The 18,111-nt window shown below is 42.6% G+C and overlaps 2 protein-coding genes across 2 annotated transcripts in view; one reads left to right on the top strand and one right to left on the bottom strand.

The window, feature by feature from the left end:
- Positions 1 to 18,111, top strand: part of CROT (carnitine O-octanoyltransferase) — a 106,124-nt gene that overhangs the window by 81,741 nt on the left and 6,272 nt on the right. The window lies entirely within an intron of this gene.
- ABCB4 (ATP binding cassette subfamily B member 4) overlaps positions 1 to 18,111 on the bottom strand; it is an 83,865-nt gene that overhangs the window by 12,300 nt on the left and 53,454 nt on the right. The window contains exons 22-26 of the mRNA XM_068550481.1: positions 15,038 to 15,138; positions 13,399 to 13,539; positions 10,487 to 10,643; positions 8,514 to 8,711; positions 6,824 to 7,030 (exon numbers count right to left, since the gene is read on the bottom strand). Coding sequence (XP_068406582.1) covers positions 6,824 to 7,030; positions 8,514 to 8,711; positions 10,487 to 10,643; positions 13,399 to 13,539; positions 15,038 to 15,138 — 804 coding nt within the window. The remainder of the gene's footprint in view (positions 1 to 6,823; positions 7,031 to 8,513; positions 8,712 to 10,486; positions 10,644 to 13,398; positions 13,540 to 15,037; positions 15,139 to 18,111) is intronic.

The raw sequence follows: 18,111 nt of genomic DNA on the forward strand, positions 1-18,111 counted from the left end.
GGAGAATGCACTGCGCGCCTCAGGCTGCTGCAACGTCACGCCGGCCTCTGCCGCCGCAGGCTCGCCCCGCCTCCTCTGTACCCCTCCCTCCCCCCGGCCTGAGTGAGCCAGAGCCCCCGAAGCAGCTGCTCCTTTAACCCCGTCCTGTGTGGGCGGGAACAGGCGCCCTCAGGCGACCTACACGCAGAGGCGGGTCCAAATCCAAAGCTGAACCCCGGGAGCTGTGCGAACAAAGAAGAGAAAGGGAAATCTCTCCCAGCAGCCTCAGAAGCAGCGGATTAAAACTCCACAAACAACTTGATGTGCCTGCATCTGTTGAATACCTGAATAGACAACGAATCATCCCAAATTCAGGAGGTGGACTTTGGGAGCAGGATATATTAATTTCTCCCCTGTACCTTTTTTTTTGTGAGTGTATATGTATATGCTTCTGGGTGAGATTTTGTCTGTATAGCTTTGCTTTGTAATAGCTTTATCTTACTTCACTGTATTATAGCCTCTTTCTTCCTTCCTTCCTCCCTCCCTCCCTCCCTCCCTCCCTCCCTCCCTCCCTCCCTCCCTCCCTCCCTTCCTTCCTTCCTTCCTTCCTTCCTTCCTTTCTTTCTTTCTTTCTTTCTTCTCCCTTTTACTCTGAGCCGTGTGGACGAAAGGCTCTTGGTGCTCCAGCCAGGCATCAGGGCCGTGCCTCTGAGGTGGGAGAGCCAACTTCAGGACACTGGTCCACAAGAGACCTCCCAGCTCCACGTAATACCAAACGGCGAAAATCTCTCAGAGATCTCCATCTCAACATCAAGACCCAGCTTCACTCAACGACCAGCAAGCTACAGTGCTGGACACCCTATGCCAAACAACTAGCAAGACAGGAACACAGCCCCATCCATTAGCAGAGAGGCTGCCTAAAATCATAATAAGGCCACAGACACCCCAAAATACACCACCAGACGTGGACGTGCCCACCAGAAAGACAAGATCCAGCCTCATCCACCAGAGCTCAGGCACTAGTCCCCTCCACCAGGAAGCCTACACAACCCACTGAACCAACCTTAGGCAATGGGGACAGATACCAAAAACAACGGGAACTACGAACCTGCAGCCTGTGAAAAGGAGACCCCCAAACACAGTAAGACAAGCAAAATGAGACGACAGAAAAACACACAGCAGGTGAAGGAGCAGGGTCAAAACACACCAGACCTAACAAATGAAGAGGAAATAGGTAGTCTACCTGAGAAAGAATTCAGAATAATGATAGTAAGGATGATCCAAAAGCTTGGAAATAGAATAGACAAAATGCAAGAAACATTTAACAAGGACGTAGAAGAACTAAAGAGGAACCAAGCAATGATGAAAAACACAATAAGTGAAATTAAAAATACTCTAGATGGGATCAATAGCAGAATAACTGAGGCAGAAGAAAGGATAAGTGACCTGGAAGATAAAATGGTGGAAATAACTACTGCAGAGCAGGATAAAGAAAGAAGAATGAAAAGAACTGAGGACAGTCTCAGAGACCTCTGGGACAACATTAAACGCACCAACATTCGAATTATAGGGGTCCCAGAAGAAGAAGAGAAAAAGAAAGGGACTGAGAAAATATGTGAAGAGATTATAGTTGAAAACTTCCCTAATATGGGAAAGGAAATAGTTAATCAAGTCCTGGAAGCACAGAGAGTCCCATACAGGATAAACCCAAGGAGAAACACGCCAAGACACATATTAATCAAACTGTCAAAAATTAAATATAAAGAAAACATATTAAAAGCAGCTAGGGAAAAACGACAAATAACACACAAGGGAATCCCCATAAGGTTAACATCTGATCTTTCAGCAGAAACTCTGCAAGCCAGAAGGGAGTGGCAGGATATATTTAAAAGTGATGAAGGAGAAAAACCTACAACCAAGATTACTCTACCCAGCAAGGATCTCATTCAGATTTGATGGAGAAATTAAAACCTTTACAGACAAGCAAAAGCTGAGAGAGTTCAGCACCACCAAACCAGCTTTACAACAAATGCTAAAGGAACTTCTCTAGGCAAGAAACACAAGAGAAGGAAAACCCCTACAATAACAAACCCAAAACATTTAAGAAAATGGGAATAGGAACATACATATCGATAATTACCTTGAATGTAAATGGATTAAATGCTCCCACCAAAAGACACAGGCTGGCTGAATGGATACAAAAACAAGACCCATATATATGCTGTCTACAAGAGACCCACTTCAGACCTAGAGACACATACAGACTGAAAGTGAGGGGATGGAAAAAGATATTCCATGCAAATGGAAATCAAAAGAAAGCTGGAGTAGCAATTCTCATATCAGACAAAATAGACTTTAAAATAAAGACTATTATAAGAGACAAAGAAGGACACTATATAATGATCAAGGGATCGATCCAAGAGGAAGGTATAACAATTGTAAATATTTATGCACCCAACATAGGAGCACCTCAATACATAAGGCAAATACTAACAGCCATAAAAGGGGAAATCGACAGCAACACAATCATAGTAGGGGACTTTAACACCCCACTTTCACCAATGGACAGATCATCCAAAATGAAAATAAATAAGGAAACACAAGCTTTAAATGATACATTAAACAAGATGGACTTAATTGATATTTATAGGACATTCCACCCAAAAACAACAGAATACACATTTTTCTCAAGTGCTCATGGAACATTCTCCAGGATAGATCATATCTTGGGTCACAAATCAAGCCTTGGTAAATTTAAGAAAATTGAAATCGTATCAAGTATCTTTTCCGACCGCAACGCTATGAGACTAGATATCAATTACAGGAAAAGATGTGTAAAAAATACAAACACATGGAGGCTGCACAATACACTATTTAATAACGAAGTGATCACTGAAGAAATGAAAGAGGAAATCAAAAAATACCTAGAAACAAATGACAATGGAGATACGACGACCCAAAACCTATGGGATGCAGCAAAAGCAGTGCTAAGAGGGAAGTTTATAGCAATACAAGCCTACCTCAAGAAACAGGAAACATCTCGAATAAACAACCTAACCTTGCACCTAAAGCAATTAGAGAAAGAAGAACAAAAAAACCCCAAAGCTAGCAGAAGGAAAGAAATCATAAAGATCAGGTCAGAAATAAATGAAAAGGAAATGAAGGAAACAATAGCAAAAACCAGTGAAACTAAAAGCTGGTTCTTTGAGAAGATAAACAAAATTGATAAACCATTAGCCAGACTCATCAAGAGAAAAAGGGAGAAGACTCAAATCGGTAGAATTAGAAATGAAAAAGGAGAAGTAACCACTGACACTGCAGAAATACAAAAGATCATGAGAGATTACTACAAGCAACTCTATGCCAATAAAATGGACAACCTGGAAGAAATGGACGGACTCTTAGAAATGCACAAACTGCCGAGACTGAACCAGGAAGAAATAGAAAATATGAACAGATCAATCACAAGCACTGAAATTGAAACTGTGATTAAAAACCTTCCAACAAACAAAAGCCCAGGACCAGATGGCTTCACAGGTGAATTCTACCAAACATTTAGAGAAGAGCTAACACCTATCCTTCTCAAACTCTTCCAAAATACTGCAGAGGGAGGAACATTCCCAAACTCATTCTACGAGGCCACCATCACCCTGATACCAAAACCAGACAAAGATGTCCCAAAGAAAGAAAACTACAGGCCAATATCACTGATGAACATAGATGCAAAAATCCTCAACAAAATACTAGCAAACAGAATCCAACAGCACATTAAAAGGATCATACACCATGATCAAGTGGGGTTTATCCCAGGAATGCAAGGATTCTTCAATATACGCAAATCAATCAACGTGATACACCATATTAACAAATTGAAGGAGAAAAACCATATGATCATCTCAATAGATGCAGAGAAAGCTTTCGACAAAATTCAACACCCATTTATGATAAAAGCCCTGCAGAAAGTAGGCAGAGAGGGAACTTTCCTCAACATAATAAAGGCCATATATGACAAACCCACAGCCAACATTGTCCTCAATGGTGAAAAACTGAAACCATTTCCACTAAGATCAGGAACAAGACAAGGTTGTCCACTCTCACCACTATTATTCAACATAGTTTTGGAAGTGTTAGCCACAGCAATCAGAGAAGACAAAGAAATAAAAGGAATCCAAATCGGAAAAGAAGAAGTAAAGCTGTCACTGTTTGCAGATGACATGATACTATACATAGAGAATCCTAAAGATGCTACCAGAAAACTCCTAGAGCTAATCAATGAATTTGGTAAAGTAGCAGGATACAAAATTAATGCACAGAAATCTCTTGCATTTCTATACACTAATGACGAAAAATCTGGAATTGAAATTAAGAAAACACTCCCGTTTACCATTGCAACAAAAAGAATAAAATATCTAGGAATAAACCTACCTAAGGAGACAAAAGACCTGTATGCAGAAAATTATAAGACACTGATGAAAGAAATTAAAGATGATACAAATAGATGGAGAGATATACCATGTTCCTGGATTGGAAGAATCAACATTGTGAAAATGACTCTACTACCCAAAGCAATCTACAGATTCAATGCAATCCCTATCAAACTACTGCTGGCATTTTTCACAGAACTAGAACAAAAACTTTCACAATTTGTATGGAAACACAAAAGACCCCGAATAGCCAAAGCAATCTTGAGAACGAAAAATGGAGCTGGGGGAATCAGGCTCCCTGACTTCAGACTATATTACAAAGCTACAGTAATCAAGACAGTTTGGTACTGGCACAAAAACAGAAATATAGATCAATGGAACAGGATAGAAAGCCCAGAGATAAACCCACGCACATATGGTCACCTTATCTTTGATAAAGGAGGCAAGCATATACAGTGGAGAAAAGACAGCCTCTTCAATAAGTGGTGCTGGGAAAATTGGACAGGTACATGTAAAAGTATGAAATTAGAACACTCCCTGACACCATGCACAAAAATAAACTCAAAATGGATTAAAGACCTAAGTGTAAGGCCAGACACTATCAAACTCTTAGAGGAAAACATCGGCAGAACACTCTATGACATACATCACAGCAAGATGCTTTTTGACCCAGCTCCCAGAGAAATGGAAATAGGAACACAAATAAACAAATGGGACCTAATGAAACTTAAAAGCTTTTGCACAGCAAAGGAAACCATAAACAAGACCAAAAGACAACCATCGGAATGGGAGAAAATATTTGCAAATGAAGCAACTGACAAAGGATTAATCTCCAAGATTTACAAGCAGCTCATGCAGCTCAATAACAAAAAAACGAACAGCCCAATCCAAAAATGGGCAGAAGCCCTAAATAGACATTTCTCCAAAGAAGATATACAGATTGCCAACAGACACATGAAAGAATGCTCAACATCATTAATCATTAGAGAAATGCAAATCAAAACTACAATGAGATATCATCTCACACCGGTCAGAATGGCCATCATCAAAAAATCTAGAAACAATAAATGCTGGAGAGGGTGTGGAGGAAAGGGAACACTCTTGCACTGTTGGTGGGAATGTAAATTGATACAGCCACTATGGAGAACAGTATGGAGGTTCCTTAAAAAACTACAAATAGAACTACCATACGACCCAGCAATCCCACTACTGGGCATATACCCTGAGAAAACCATAGGTCAAAAAGAGTCATGTACCAAAATGTTCATTGCAGCTCTATTTACAATAGCCAGGACATGGACGCAACCTAAATGTCCATCGACAGATGAATGGATAAAGAAGATGTGGCACATATATACAATGGAATATTACTCAGCCATAAAAAGAAATGAAATGGAGGTATTTGTAATGAGGTGGATGGAGTTAGAGTCTGTCATACAGAGTGAAGTAAGTCAGAAAGAGAAAAACAAATACAGTATGCTAACACATATATACGGAATCTAAGGAAAAAAAAATAAAAATAAAAATAAAGGCCATGAAGAACCTAGTGGCAAGAGGGGAATAAAGACACAGACCTACTAGAGAATGGACTTGAGGATATGGGGAGGGGGTGGGGTGAGATGTGACAGGGTGAGAGAGTGTCATGGACATATATACACTACCAAATGTAAAATAGATAGCTAGTGGGAAGCAGCCGCACAGCACAGGGAGATCAGCTCGGTGCTTTGTGACCACCTAGAGGGGTGGGATGGGGAGGGTGGGAGGGAGGGAGATGCAAGAGGGAAGAGATATGGTAACATATTGTATACGTATAACTGATTCACTTTGTTATAAAGCAGAAGCTAACACACCATTGTAAGGCAATTATACTTCAGTAAAGATGTTTTAAAAATAAATAAATAAATAAAGTTGGAGAGACCAAAAAAAAAAAAAAAAAAAACTGGGGAAGTCTGAGCAAGATCAGTGGATCGTGTCAAAATTAGTATCGTAGTTGCAGTACCCTATTAGTTTTGCAAGATGTCATTGGAGGGTACTGGGTCAAGGGTACACAAGATCTCTGTATTCCTTACAACTGCACATGAATCTATAATTATCTCAAAATGTTTAAAAAAGAAAGTACCATAAGGAATAAAGCAAACATGGCTACAGTACAAACCCAGCCCTCAACCAGCAGTGACTTAACATGACCTCGTTTGCTTCTCACGACATTTGTACGAGGTAGACACCATGCCTAATTTCCCCGTTTACCAGTAAGGAAACTTGGTGTCATGGACTTCAGTGTCTTGTCCAAGGTCACAGTGCTAGTACAGAGGCAAGTTCTGTTACAAGACTTTGAAGCATAACTTTGGGAGCTGTTGGAGGAGGAAAACAGTTTGCAGTTGAGTCTGGTTATCAGCCTAGGAAGCTACCAGTTCACTTACTTCGGGTAAGGTCTCGATGAAAGGATGGATGTTGGCTGCTTTGGCGGCACTCACGATTTCAGGCATCTTGACAGACCGGCTGTTGTCTCCATAGGCAATGTTGTCGGCAATGCTGCAGTCAAACAGGATGGGCTCCTGGGACACAATGCCGAGTTGGGCTCTGAGCCACTGGATGTTGAGCTTCTTTGCTTCTTGACCATCTAGGAGCTGAAAACCAAAGTCCACAAACTATAAGAAGGGCTTAAAAAACAAACAAAAAAACAACTAAACAGTACGTTACTAGGAGGACTGTTGCACGTGGGCATCAGCAGTTTGTGAAATACCAACCCTCAAAGTCTGTAAGCTCTTACACTGCTGGAGGCCAACACAGCCAACAAAACGATTTTTTTTTTTTAATGTTGACTAGGCCATCCCTTTCTTGTTCTACCTGGGAAAATGGTGGCACGTTTGGCCCCGTCTTTCCACGTTACTTTCTTTGTTCCTACCTGCCCTCATCCAGGCAAGTGTACCATCCTCTGCCTTTAAGAAGTATGCAGTTAGGTGTCCTGCTCGTATCTGCTGTCGCCTGAACAACTGCAACCTTTCACCTTGACTGTATCCCCCTCCTCCAGGCACACCAGGAAAAAAAAGCAGATCGGCAGCATGGCCCCAGATTTTGAAAGTTGGTTATCTCCTTTCCTACCTCTACCTCTCTTTCACTTGAGAACTACCAGCCTTCAACTTCCCCCATTTCTCTTTCTGATAGCACTAAGGACAAGAGTTCAATGGAAAGTGGACAAGCTCACAGGGCAGTATCTTTATCTTTGGGAAACTGGCTTTGTTGATGGTGGTTTTGATTATTTTTTGTTTGCTGTAAGCAGGAGGCATGGTGCTTCTAGAGGAGCCTTGTGATGGGCTAACTGAGAATACAGCTTCCAGCAATGCAGGGGGCACGGTGAAGGAATACACACAAGTCCAACTAGTCTTGCCCTCTAGAGAAAGAAGTTCCCACTGTAGTATTAGCACAGCACACCTACAGAGCACTGTTGAGCTGGTTTGCCCATATTCATACCTTCAGAGTAATTGTAATAGTGGAAGCATAAGATTTTCCCCAAAGAAACAACTCAACAAGGTTTAACATTCTGGTGACTGTCTAAATGGTGGTGGGCTTCCTGGGCTAGGTCAGTGGGTACCATCCCAAGGTAATGGGAAATGCAGGCATCATCTGTAAGAGCCAAGTCTCCACTCATGGAAGAGGGCCAGGGGCTAGACACCACAACATCAATGCTGAAAGCCAAATATGAGAGGGCTGCAGTTCGGGTTAGAGAGAGATGGCAGGGCAGGAGGAGGAGGGGAGGCAGTCCTGGGAGTCTACTCAGAACTCTGGCAGGCCTGTGCGGCTTACCTTTATAACCCAGGAAGCGAGTGAGTGTTCACGCAGGAGGCTCCAGCTGGCTCAGAAGGCCCAGGGCAGGGCACAGATCAACTTCATACTCAGTACTTTCTGAACTACACTCAATTCCTGATGTTCTACCCTATTGTCCCCATGTATTTGTCTGACTATGGGTGCCACCTTGGGGTTTATAGAATGTGGTCATCGTATCAGTTAGGATTATAGGTCTTGTCCAGTTTTTTCTGTTACGGGAATATTGGTTTAGCCACTTGAAATATTGCCTCAAATCAAGTTACCAATTTAAGAAAGTGTGCTCACCACTGTTCCAGCCAAGGGGTCGTAGAACCGCTCCAGGAGCTGGACCACCGTGCTTTTCCCACAGCCGCTGCTGCCCACCAGGGCCAGCGTCTGGCCCTTCTTCACCTCGAGGCTCAGCCCCTGAAGCACGGGCACGTTTGGCCGCGTGGGATAGTTGAACACGACTTCGTTAAGTGTCACATTTCCTTCAAACTTATCCTAAAAAATAGGCATTTTTATGTTGCTATTGTAATTGGTCTGATAATGATTGGAATAAAAAGTATAATTTCAAGGGCTTCCCTGGTGGCGCAGTGGTTAAGAATCCTCCTGCCAATGCAGGGGACACGGGTTCGAGCCCTGGTCCGGGAAGATCCCATATGCCGTGGAGCTACTGCGCCCATGCGCCACAACTACTGAGCCCGTGAGCCACAACTAATGAAGCCCATGCACCTAGAGCCCGTGCTCCGCAACAAGAGAAGCCACCGCAATGAGAAGCCCGCGCACCGCAACGAAGAGTAGCTCCCGTTCACTGCAACCAGAGAAAGCCCACATGCAGCAATGAGGACCCAATGCAGCCAAAAATAAATTAAAAAAAAAAAAAAGTATGATTTCAAGGAAGCTTTACCAAACACTATAGCAGAGAAACATACAATTCATACTCAGTACAGGTACTGGCACCAGTTAGTATTGGTAGCAAGTTGTTATATAAAATGAAGATGGGAGCCAGGGGTACAGGTTAAAGAGAGTCATATTACAGAGTTGTTAACTAAACTCAAAATTTCTGGTTCATTGAAGACAAATATTTAGTTTTCCCAAATGATGATTTTGCGGCTGGAGCCAAGTCAATGGCCCAAGGCTCAGAGGCTTGGGGATTTAGAGCAGTTTCTACCTGCCGTCTCAGTGGACAGCCCTTGCCTGCAGCCCTGGTGGCCTCTTTATCTCCCTCACTGGGCACAGCTTTTTTCTCAGAACAGGAAATACCTGGTGAAGTTCCAAAACGGTTGTGTTAAGTCCCCATCGCTTTACCCACGCTGCTTCGCCTGCATTAAAACGTGCAGCGGCTTGTGTTATGCAAGGAACACAAAGAACACTGACATCTAAGTTTGGGGATAGTAAAGGACTATTCCTCCTACTCTGAATAAAGTGGCCTTCTCACCAGTCGTAACGCTGTGACAACATGTGATGAAAGCCAAATTGCTAATGCAGTTACACACAGAGCTACAGGCACGTACCTTCCATGCAGAAATGACTCACAATTTTCGTGGAAATTATTCAGTTCTAGTACATCTGGATTTGGGGTTCTTTACTTTTGACGTGCTCACCCTTGCAACCCCCTATGAAATTTGAAAATGCCAGGAAAGTTGGCCAAATATTATTAGCCTTGTAACTATCACAAAGCCAGTGAAGTGAATGTCAGTGTAATCACTACAAATTTATCCTGTGGTTACGACTGCCAACTAAAAATTGCCACTTGCCATCTGCCTCTACAAGGACAAAGTCACAGACTGCGGCAGCCGCCAGCCTTCAACACACCCTGAAAGGAGTTCAGGGTGAAGATCAGGAATGAGGCACTCTGTGCTCTGGGAAAAACTGGCAGAACAGGCCTTCAGATAGTTAGATATTTTCAGGAGAAAATTTTATGAACCCAATTTCTTGCATCTTCTCGTACCTAGAAAAGCACTACAATCGTTAATGGGGGCATCTGCTCCTTGTGACCAGTAGCAAGGCTCTGCCAAAATGCATGCTTGACTGCACGTGCCCCCTTCACTAAAATCCTATGGAACTCTGACCTTCCCCCGCCTCCCTCTTAGGGGCAGTTTCTCCGAGCTCTCTGAGATGCTGTCTCCCGGGCTGCAGTCCTCATTTTGCCCCAAATAAAACTTAACTCACAACTCTCACATTGTGCCTTTTTTTTTTTGGTCGACATGATCTAGCAGACAGCAAACCTTCAGGAAAAAATTAACCAAGTGCTGATCAGACAGCAGAGAACTCACAGGCCTCAGGCCTTCCTCACTGTGGCTGTCAATCAAAGGTTGTCTTTCAAACAGATTGAATAAGTGCGCTGCAGACAGCTTGGCTTTAGCATAGTCTGGAGCAAAGGAACTCGCGTGTCCTAGAGCCACGGCGCCCAACACGATCGCTGAAAACACCCTAGATGGGAGCAGAGGAATTTTAAACATTAATTTATATAATTTAGCCCCGAGATGTCTCAAAGCCCAAAGACATACTGCTGGCCAGTACTGATGTTTTCACACCCTTACTCATCCCCCTCCTCCCTCCCCCACACATCGCTAGAAAATTCCAGGACCAAAGGAGACCGGGAGGGGAGGCAGCACCGGCTGCCTGAGGGTTTCCTTTTTTCTACTGCCTTCTGCCTTCCTTTAGGAGCTTCTCATTTCCTAGATTTCATGTCACTTTGTACAGCTCTCCTCTCTCAGGAAGTATCTGCTAACAGAATCTTGAGTTGTGATCGCAGGTAATTCTAGTAACAAGCCACATACCCCGTTTAGAGTTGAGGGAACTGAAGCTCTGGGGGCTGAAGGGACTTGATCAGTACCAGACAAGGAGTTGAGGTTTCCTCCTGACTCTACAGCCCTGATCTCCAGAGTGTGGTTTCTTCTGCAGCCCCGCACAAACAATAATCATCGTCACTGTGGTTAAAGAATGCTTACTGGGCAAAATAAGCCTTTACTACAAATAGCTTTGCTCTTACAAATAAAATAACTATGGCTATGACCCTGAAAAAACAATTAAGCTAACGGTCTATTCTCCAATTAAAAGAATGGATATGGATTATCACTTCTAGGGGGAACTGAAGATTCTGAGATTTATGCCTCCACAAAGTTGTTTACTTCTGGCACCAGAGCTCCCTAGACAGAGGGGAGGGTAGGAAAATCTCTAATAATAGAGAACTTAAAAAAATTTCCCCCAAACTTCTAAATCTAAGATTCTGGGGGGAAACTGTATTTTTTTTCTTTTTGGTCTCTTTGAGCTACACTCAAATAAGAGAGACCAAAGTTCCACAGGTTTGAAAAAGTTAAATCAAATAAATTACATGCACTGAATATTTTCTGCTTTGCTTCTGTATCCCTGATACAGACCAGATAAATAATTCTGGATTGGGTGTCAGGGCATTTGGCTCCTTGTTTTGGTTTGTAATTTAATTATGCATTATTTTTTTAATTCTTTTTTTTTTTAATTGAAGTATAGTTGATTTACAATGCTGTATTAATTACTGCTGTGCAGCAAAGTGTAAATCTAAGGTATTAAAATGTATTTTAAGTACACGGGGGGTGGGGAGAATGGTGGGTAGAGTAAGGCTCTCCCTTAAATATTTGATGAGGTTAATTATCAAAACTGAAATTTTAGAAGAGTGATGAACAACTCACATGTAGCTAGCTGCCTAGCTTTCCTGTACAGCCTGTAATGCAGCTTTAGTATGAAAGATTTTAAAAGCTATCTTCCAATTATCCAGAATTTAACATTTTAATGATGAAAACAGTTTTTAAAAGCAGGGCCATGGGTGGGAGGGAGGGAGATGCAAGAGGGAAGAGATATGGGAACATATTGTATGTGTATAACTGATTCACTTTGTTATAAAGCAGAAGCTAACACACCATTGTAAGGCAATTATACTTCAATAAAGATGTTTAAAAAAAAAAAAGCAGGGCCAATTTTTTCATTGGTGTTTTTCTAGACAATGAATGTCTCCAAGTGGTAATTCCCAGCTGGCTATTTCCATCTGTCCCTCCAAAACCACTTTCTACTCTCCCATGTCTATCTTATACCATCCTCCTCTATGCCTGACAGGCTGACCTTCAGGGTCTGCATCGAAAGCTTTTCTGGTCCTCTGGCTCCTGATGGCGTTTGGCAGGGAATAGCACAGCAGGGAAGGAGGCTGGAGGAGTGGGACCAGGGCGTTTGTTGTGTTGGTCTCTTTCCTGTTGGAGAGTTGTGGTGTTGGGGTCCTTCCACCAAAGACCACAGAAGGCCCCTGCGCTGGCTTCTGAAAATCGTTCCCTCCTCTTGCCCTTTAGGCTTAAGTAAGGTCTTAGTGGTGCCTAGCCGGGCACTGCTGACCTTAATACTTCTCACACCTTTATAAACAGACCCTTTAGCAAACTGTCCTCCATTACCCCATCTGCGGGGCCATTTGTTCCCTGCTGGGATCCTGATTGATGCAAAGATATATATTCTTTTTGCATGGTTATTTTAATTTTGGATGAAAACAAAAGTACAGCTTTTAAACACTTTCACTCTGTCCGTCTTGACCCTGGGTTTTTAAGTTGTTTGCTACTTTTTAAAAATCGTCCCATCAGAGCAGAAATACGCCAAAGTGATCTTAAAAGAATGGCTTCCCTTTGGCAAGACTAGACTGCAACCTAATTGAATGTATTTAGCATAGTTTGAAAGACCATTGGTTAGCCTTGGAAACCAAGAAAACAGGAAAGGCTAAGAGGCAACAGTTGGCAGGGTCATCCCAGGGCTGGTTAGGGAACAGAGTGTTTACCAGACTTCAGTCAAGCGTTCCCATCCCACTGTCAAGGCCAGGCCATCTTTGGTTGCCCTTAAACAGTAAGCTATTATAACCTCTGTTTTGGGTCCATGGTGGCCAGCAGTTTTCTAATTATGATTTATCTCTGCATTGAGAACATTTGCTGTCCTCCTGTCCTTCTATGTATTACTGAAATTCTGGTTTATGATCATTTTCATGAGCTTGGTTGATTTTAGTCCACTCGCATAATGAAACTGTCCTTGTAGTACCGACAACATTTGATTTCTGGGGTAGATTCAACTCTCTGACTTAATCATAAAACAAGTTAGTTTTTCGCTCTACTCCAAACCTTTGCATAGACCTATTGAAACGTTATCATGGAATAATCTCAATAAATTAAAAGTTACTTACATAATAACATCTCTGAAGTGCATATGTCCATTCACAATGAGATAGGCACCAAACCGAAAACAACCGGCATGGGAAAAATACATAAATGCTTGTGAAATACTAAAAGTAATTCCATAGATGTGTGCTTTCCGCACAGAATTCCTGAAAAGCAAATCAGTATATCTGTAACCATTATCTTCAACCTCTCCTAGCATTGGCGTGTACAAAGAGCACAACTTCTAAGTCTAGTCAACCTGTGTTTAAATTCTGCCCCCAGTTATAATTAATTTAAGTGACTTAACCTCCCTACGCATCAGTTTTCTGACTTGTAAGCGGCGGATAACCAGTATGATACAAAGTTGTTTTGAGATCTAAATAGACAATACAAATGTCTAGCGCAGTACCTAGCTCATAAGTGGTTGCTCAAATGATAGTTGCTGTTATTATTACACAGGAATATCTGGGAACTCACACATGATTGTTGTTATCAAAAATAAAGGATGTCAAAGTTAGGACTAAAGTTTGAATTGTCTAAATTCAGTTGTTTAATATTATTGTCTTGTCTTCTGTGATGAGTTATAGTCTCTCATATCAAAGTTCACATTTCAGATTCAGAAAAGCAGGGTCACCGAGGTTTATCTAGACACACATCAGAAGTCCTTCCCAGAGCTAGATCCCACCATCCCCAACACAATTTGGTTTGAACCATTTCTAATTAGACCTCTTGCTATCCTCTATTAGTTTAGCTACTTTATTTTACTTTATTATTCTAAATCCTCCAGAAGAACATTAATTTACTTACTTTCAGATTAGAAGGCAGGCACTTGGCAAGAGGAAAAATTTAAAGTATTCCTGACCTGGATAGTTTAACTTCTGTGCTGTGAGCATGGTGTTACAATACTTAATGTTACTGAACAATTTACAATGCTACTGACAGATATATGTTAGACATCAAATGACCAGAGAAATGTAATAGCTGCATGAAGTATACATAACTAGGAAGGTGGATACACTGAGAAATTCAATTATCCCTGTTCAAGTATGTAAGTGTTCGAAACCATTGTTGTAGTCTACAAAGTTGTGATTCAAATTGTGTTCCATTTTGTTAGTGTTAAAACATATTCATTTATAAGGACAGGCCCTGGTTGGAAACAAGTGGCAAACAGGTGCTGGAGGTTTGTCGAATTGCTCAAGTATAAACCAATGAAATAGGCTCCGTGTCTTTGTTTTCAGAGCAGGACAGATCTGGTCCTCACCCAGAGAACAAAGGAAACACTTTAACCCAACAACAAATCTCATCTTTGGTTCGGTCTACACAATGCAAAGAAAACAAAGGTTTGAGCAATTCCCTAAAAGAATGTTCATCCTGAATCACCACATGGGTTGTTTATGTCGCCTGCAGTGGTGAACAAATACTTGTGTGGCCCTCTGTACCTTTTAGCTCTTAGAGACCCAATCTTAACTGTTTTTTATAAGAGATGTAAAAATCCAATCCTGTGGTCCAGCTGCATCAAAAAGTTACTTATTTTCACTGAGATAATTATTGAAAAAAATGTCATCCTTACAATCATATCATTGTTTGCAGCAGGAACAAAAATTGGAATCAATAATTCAGCCTAGGAAAACACTACACTCTTAATAACAATCATACGCTCATTACCTGTAAGCTCCATACAAGTTTTCAACATACATTGATTCAAATTTTTTTTCCTGGGTCAAGGACACAACTGTCCTAATATTTTCTATTGCCTCTGTTGCAATCTGTAATGTAGAACAGATCATGATTAGAAGTGGGGCTTTTCCTTCTGAAATAATAAAAATATATATATAAGCCTTAGGGTTCTGTCAAAAGAACCCCGAAGGTTATGTTGACAGGTTTTCAATTCCTTTAAAATTTGGAAAGCAAAGGCATAATGTGTTCTTCAAGACAAGCTCCATGAAAAAACTGGCAATCTTTTTTTTTTTTTTTTTAATTATTTACTTATGGCTGTGTTCGGTCTTTGTTGCTGCACGCAGGCTTTTCTCTAGTTGCGGCGAGCGGGGGCTACTCTTCTTTGCAGTGCGCAGGCTTTTCATTGCAGTGGCTTCTCTTGCTGCGGAGCATGGGCTCTAGGCATGCGGGCTTCAGTAGTTGTGGCACACGGGCTCAGTGGTTGTGGCTCGCGGGCTCTAGAGCACAGGCTCAGTAGTTGTGGCACACGGGCTTAGTTGCTTCGCGGCATGTGGGATCTTCCCAGACCAGGGCTCGAACCCATGTCCCCTGAATTGGCAGGCTGATTCTTAACCACTGTGCCACCAGGGAAGCCCAAAACTGGCAATCTTAAAAGCACCTCTGGTTGTGCTAAATCTGGTGGCAAGTCTTCCTATGCCCTATGGTGGGAGACAGACCAGCTTAGGGCAAGAATGGTGGCCCAGGCGCCAGAAGCCTGATTCTATTCCTAGCCCTGCCACCAGGCACTTACTTGACTGGCTTTAGTCAAACCCCTTTGTGGCTTTGCTTTCTTCATAGGGTAGTAGCTTAGAAGAGAGAATCAGGCTGATTTCTATGGGCCTACTGAAGGTGCCAATCATTTCCTCCTTAAAGCATACCGCTTCTTAGAAAAAAATGTTTACCCACATTTGAGAACATCCCAGTTGTAAACATCAGGACCCTGCCTTAAATTCCTGATGAAACCGGGGACAGACACCTGACACATTTAGGCCTTTCGGATTCAGTTTCCTGGACTTGGAGGCAACTGTGTGTCCTGGGAGGCGCCTGCAGATTCAGAGGTTAAGGTCACCAGGGTATGTGTAGGAAGCTGGTCTGAATATTCAGCGACTGAGGAACAGAACAAACGTGTAGACAGACTCTGAGACAGTGCGCTTATGGCTCTAAGAGAGGAGCTGCTGGGGACATTGCAGTTGCCACAAGCCATCTGTACTCCCCACACTTCCGTGTGTCCTTACATCAAACCCCTTTTACCCAAACCAGCCAGAGCAGTTTTGTGACAGCCAAATCACCCCTGACTAATGTTAATTGTCTGTGATGTGGCTATTTAGTCTAAATCACAGTTTGGCAATTGATTCATCCAAACTATTGGCACAAGGAGCGTAAGACAAAAACCCAAAATGAAATCTTATCAGCTTGGAGACTTTTATCCCAGTTCTCAGCTTTTTAACCAGATGAAAGCAAGATATTTAATACCTTAAGCTGAATAGCCTTATATCTTTATTGTATATATTTTAAAATATTTATTTATTTATTTTTGGCTGCGCCAGGTTTTAGTTGTGGTACACGGGATCTTCGTTGGGATCTTTAGTTGCAGCATGCATGCCGGATCTAGTTCCCTGATCAGGGATCGAACCTGGGCCCCCTGCATTAGGAGGGTGGAGTCTTACCCACTGGACCACCAGGGAAGTCCCTATCTTTATTTTTTATTATTATTTTTTAAATTTATTTTACTTTATTTTTGGCTGCATTAGGTCTTCGTTGCTGTGCGCAGGTTTTCTCTAGTTGCAGCGAGCGGTGGCTACTCTCTGTTGTGGTGCGCTGGCCTCTCATTGCGGTGGCTTCTCTTGTCGCAGAGCACGGGCTCTAGGCACGTGGGCTTCAGTAGTTGTGACACGCGGGCTCACTATTTGTGGCTCACGGCTCTAGAGCGCAGGCTCAATAGTTGTGGCGCACGGCCTTAGTTGCTCTGAGGCATGTGGGATCTTCCGGGACCAGGGCTCGAACCCATGTCCCCTGCATTGGCAGGTGGATTCTTATTTATTTATTTATTTATGGCTGTGTTGTGTCTTCGTTTCTGTACGAGGGCTTTCTCTAGTTGTGGCAAGCAGGGGCCACTCTTCATCGCGGTGCGCGGACCTCTCACTATCGCGGCCTTTCTTGTTGTGGAGCACAGGCTCCAGACGTGCAGGCTCAGTAGTTGTGGCTCACGGGCCCAGTTGCTCCGCGGCATGTGGGATCTTCCCAGACCAGGGCTCAAACCCGTGTCCCCTGCATTGGCAGGCGGATTCTTAACCACTGCGCCACCAGGAAAGCCCCCTATCTTTATTATAAATGAAACATCTAACAGTAATTGTAGCCAGACTAGAGAGTACTTACGGGCTTTTACTCTGTGCCAGGTATTACCTCATTTGACAGCACTGTGAGGTCCATGTTCTTCTTCTCGTTTGCACAGGTGAGGAGCCGAGGCACAGTGACTTGCCTAAGACTCTAGAGTTAATAAGCAGGCAGGACAGGATCCCTGTAAGGCTATCTGATGCCAAGTCCATGTTCTTAACCCATTATGCTCTTCTGCTTCCCCTGCTTTGTCATTTACACAAGGAGAAACTCGTTGTTAGGACTTTACAGTCAACTCTTGATTTTTTGATCACAGGTTAAGTGCTTTGAGGGTTAATTCTGGTTCAGCAGGCCCCTAATCTGAGTCATCAGGCAGGGCCAGAGTCAAGAGGGTGATTATGCAGCCTCCCTCCCCTCCTCCCAGCCCAGCAATCACACCCTCATTACTAAGCCTTTTCCGGAAAATGAAAATGGGAAGTTATCCCAAATCCCCACGTTCTTGAACCATGATTAATCTGCACCCAGGTCAATGAGAACTTTTTTGTTGTTGTTGAAAAAACAGTGATGTTGGGGGTGGGTGGGGGGGGGAGGGTGGTATCCAAGACCTTTCTAACCCTCATTTTGGATTAATCAGGAGTTGACTGAGTAAACAAAATTGAACTATGATTGAACTGCTGATAATTAACATT

This window comes from Eschrichtius robustus, chromosome 8, assembly GCF_028021215.1.
Source record: "Eschrichtius robustus isolate mEscRob2 chromosome 8, mEscRob2.pri, whole genome shotgun sequence".
Lineage (NCBI taxonomy): Eukaryota > Metazoa > Chordata > Mammalia > Artiodactyla > Eschrichtiidae > Eschrichtius > Eschrichtius robustus.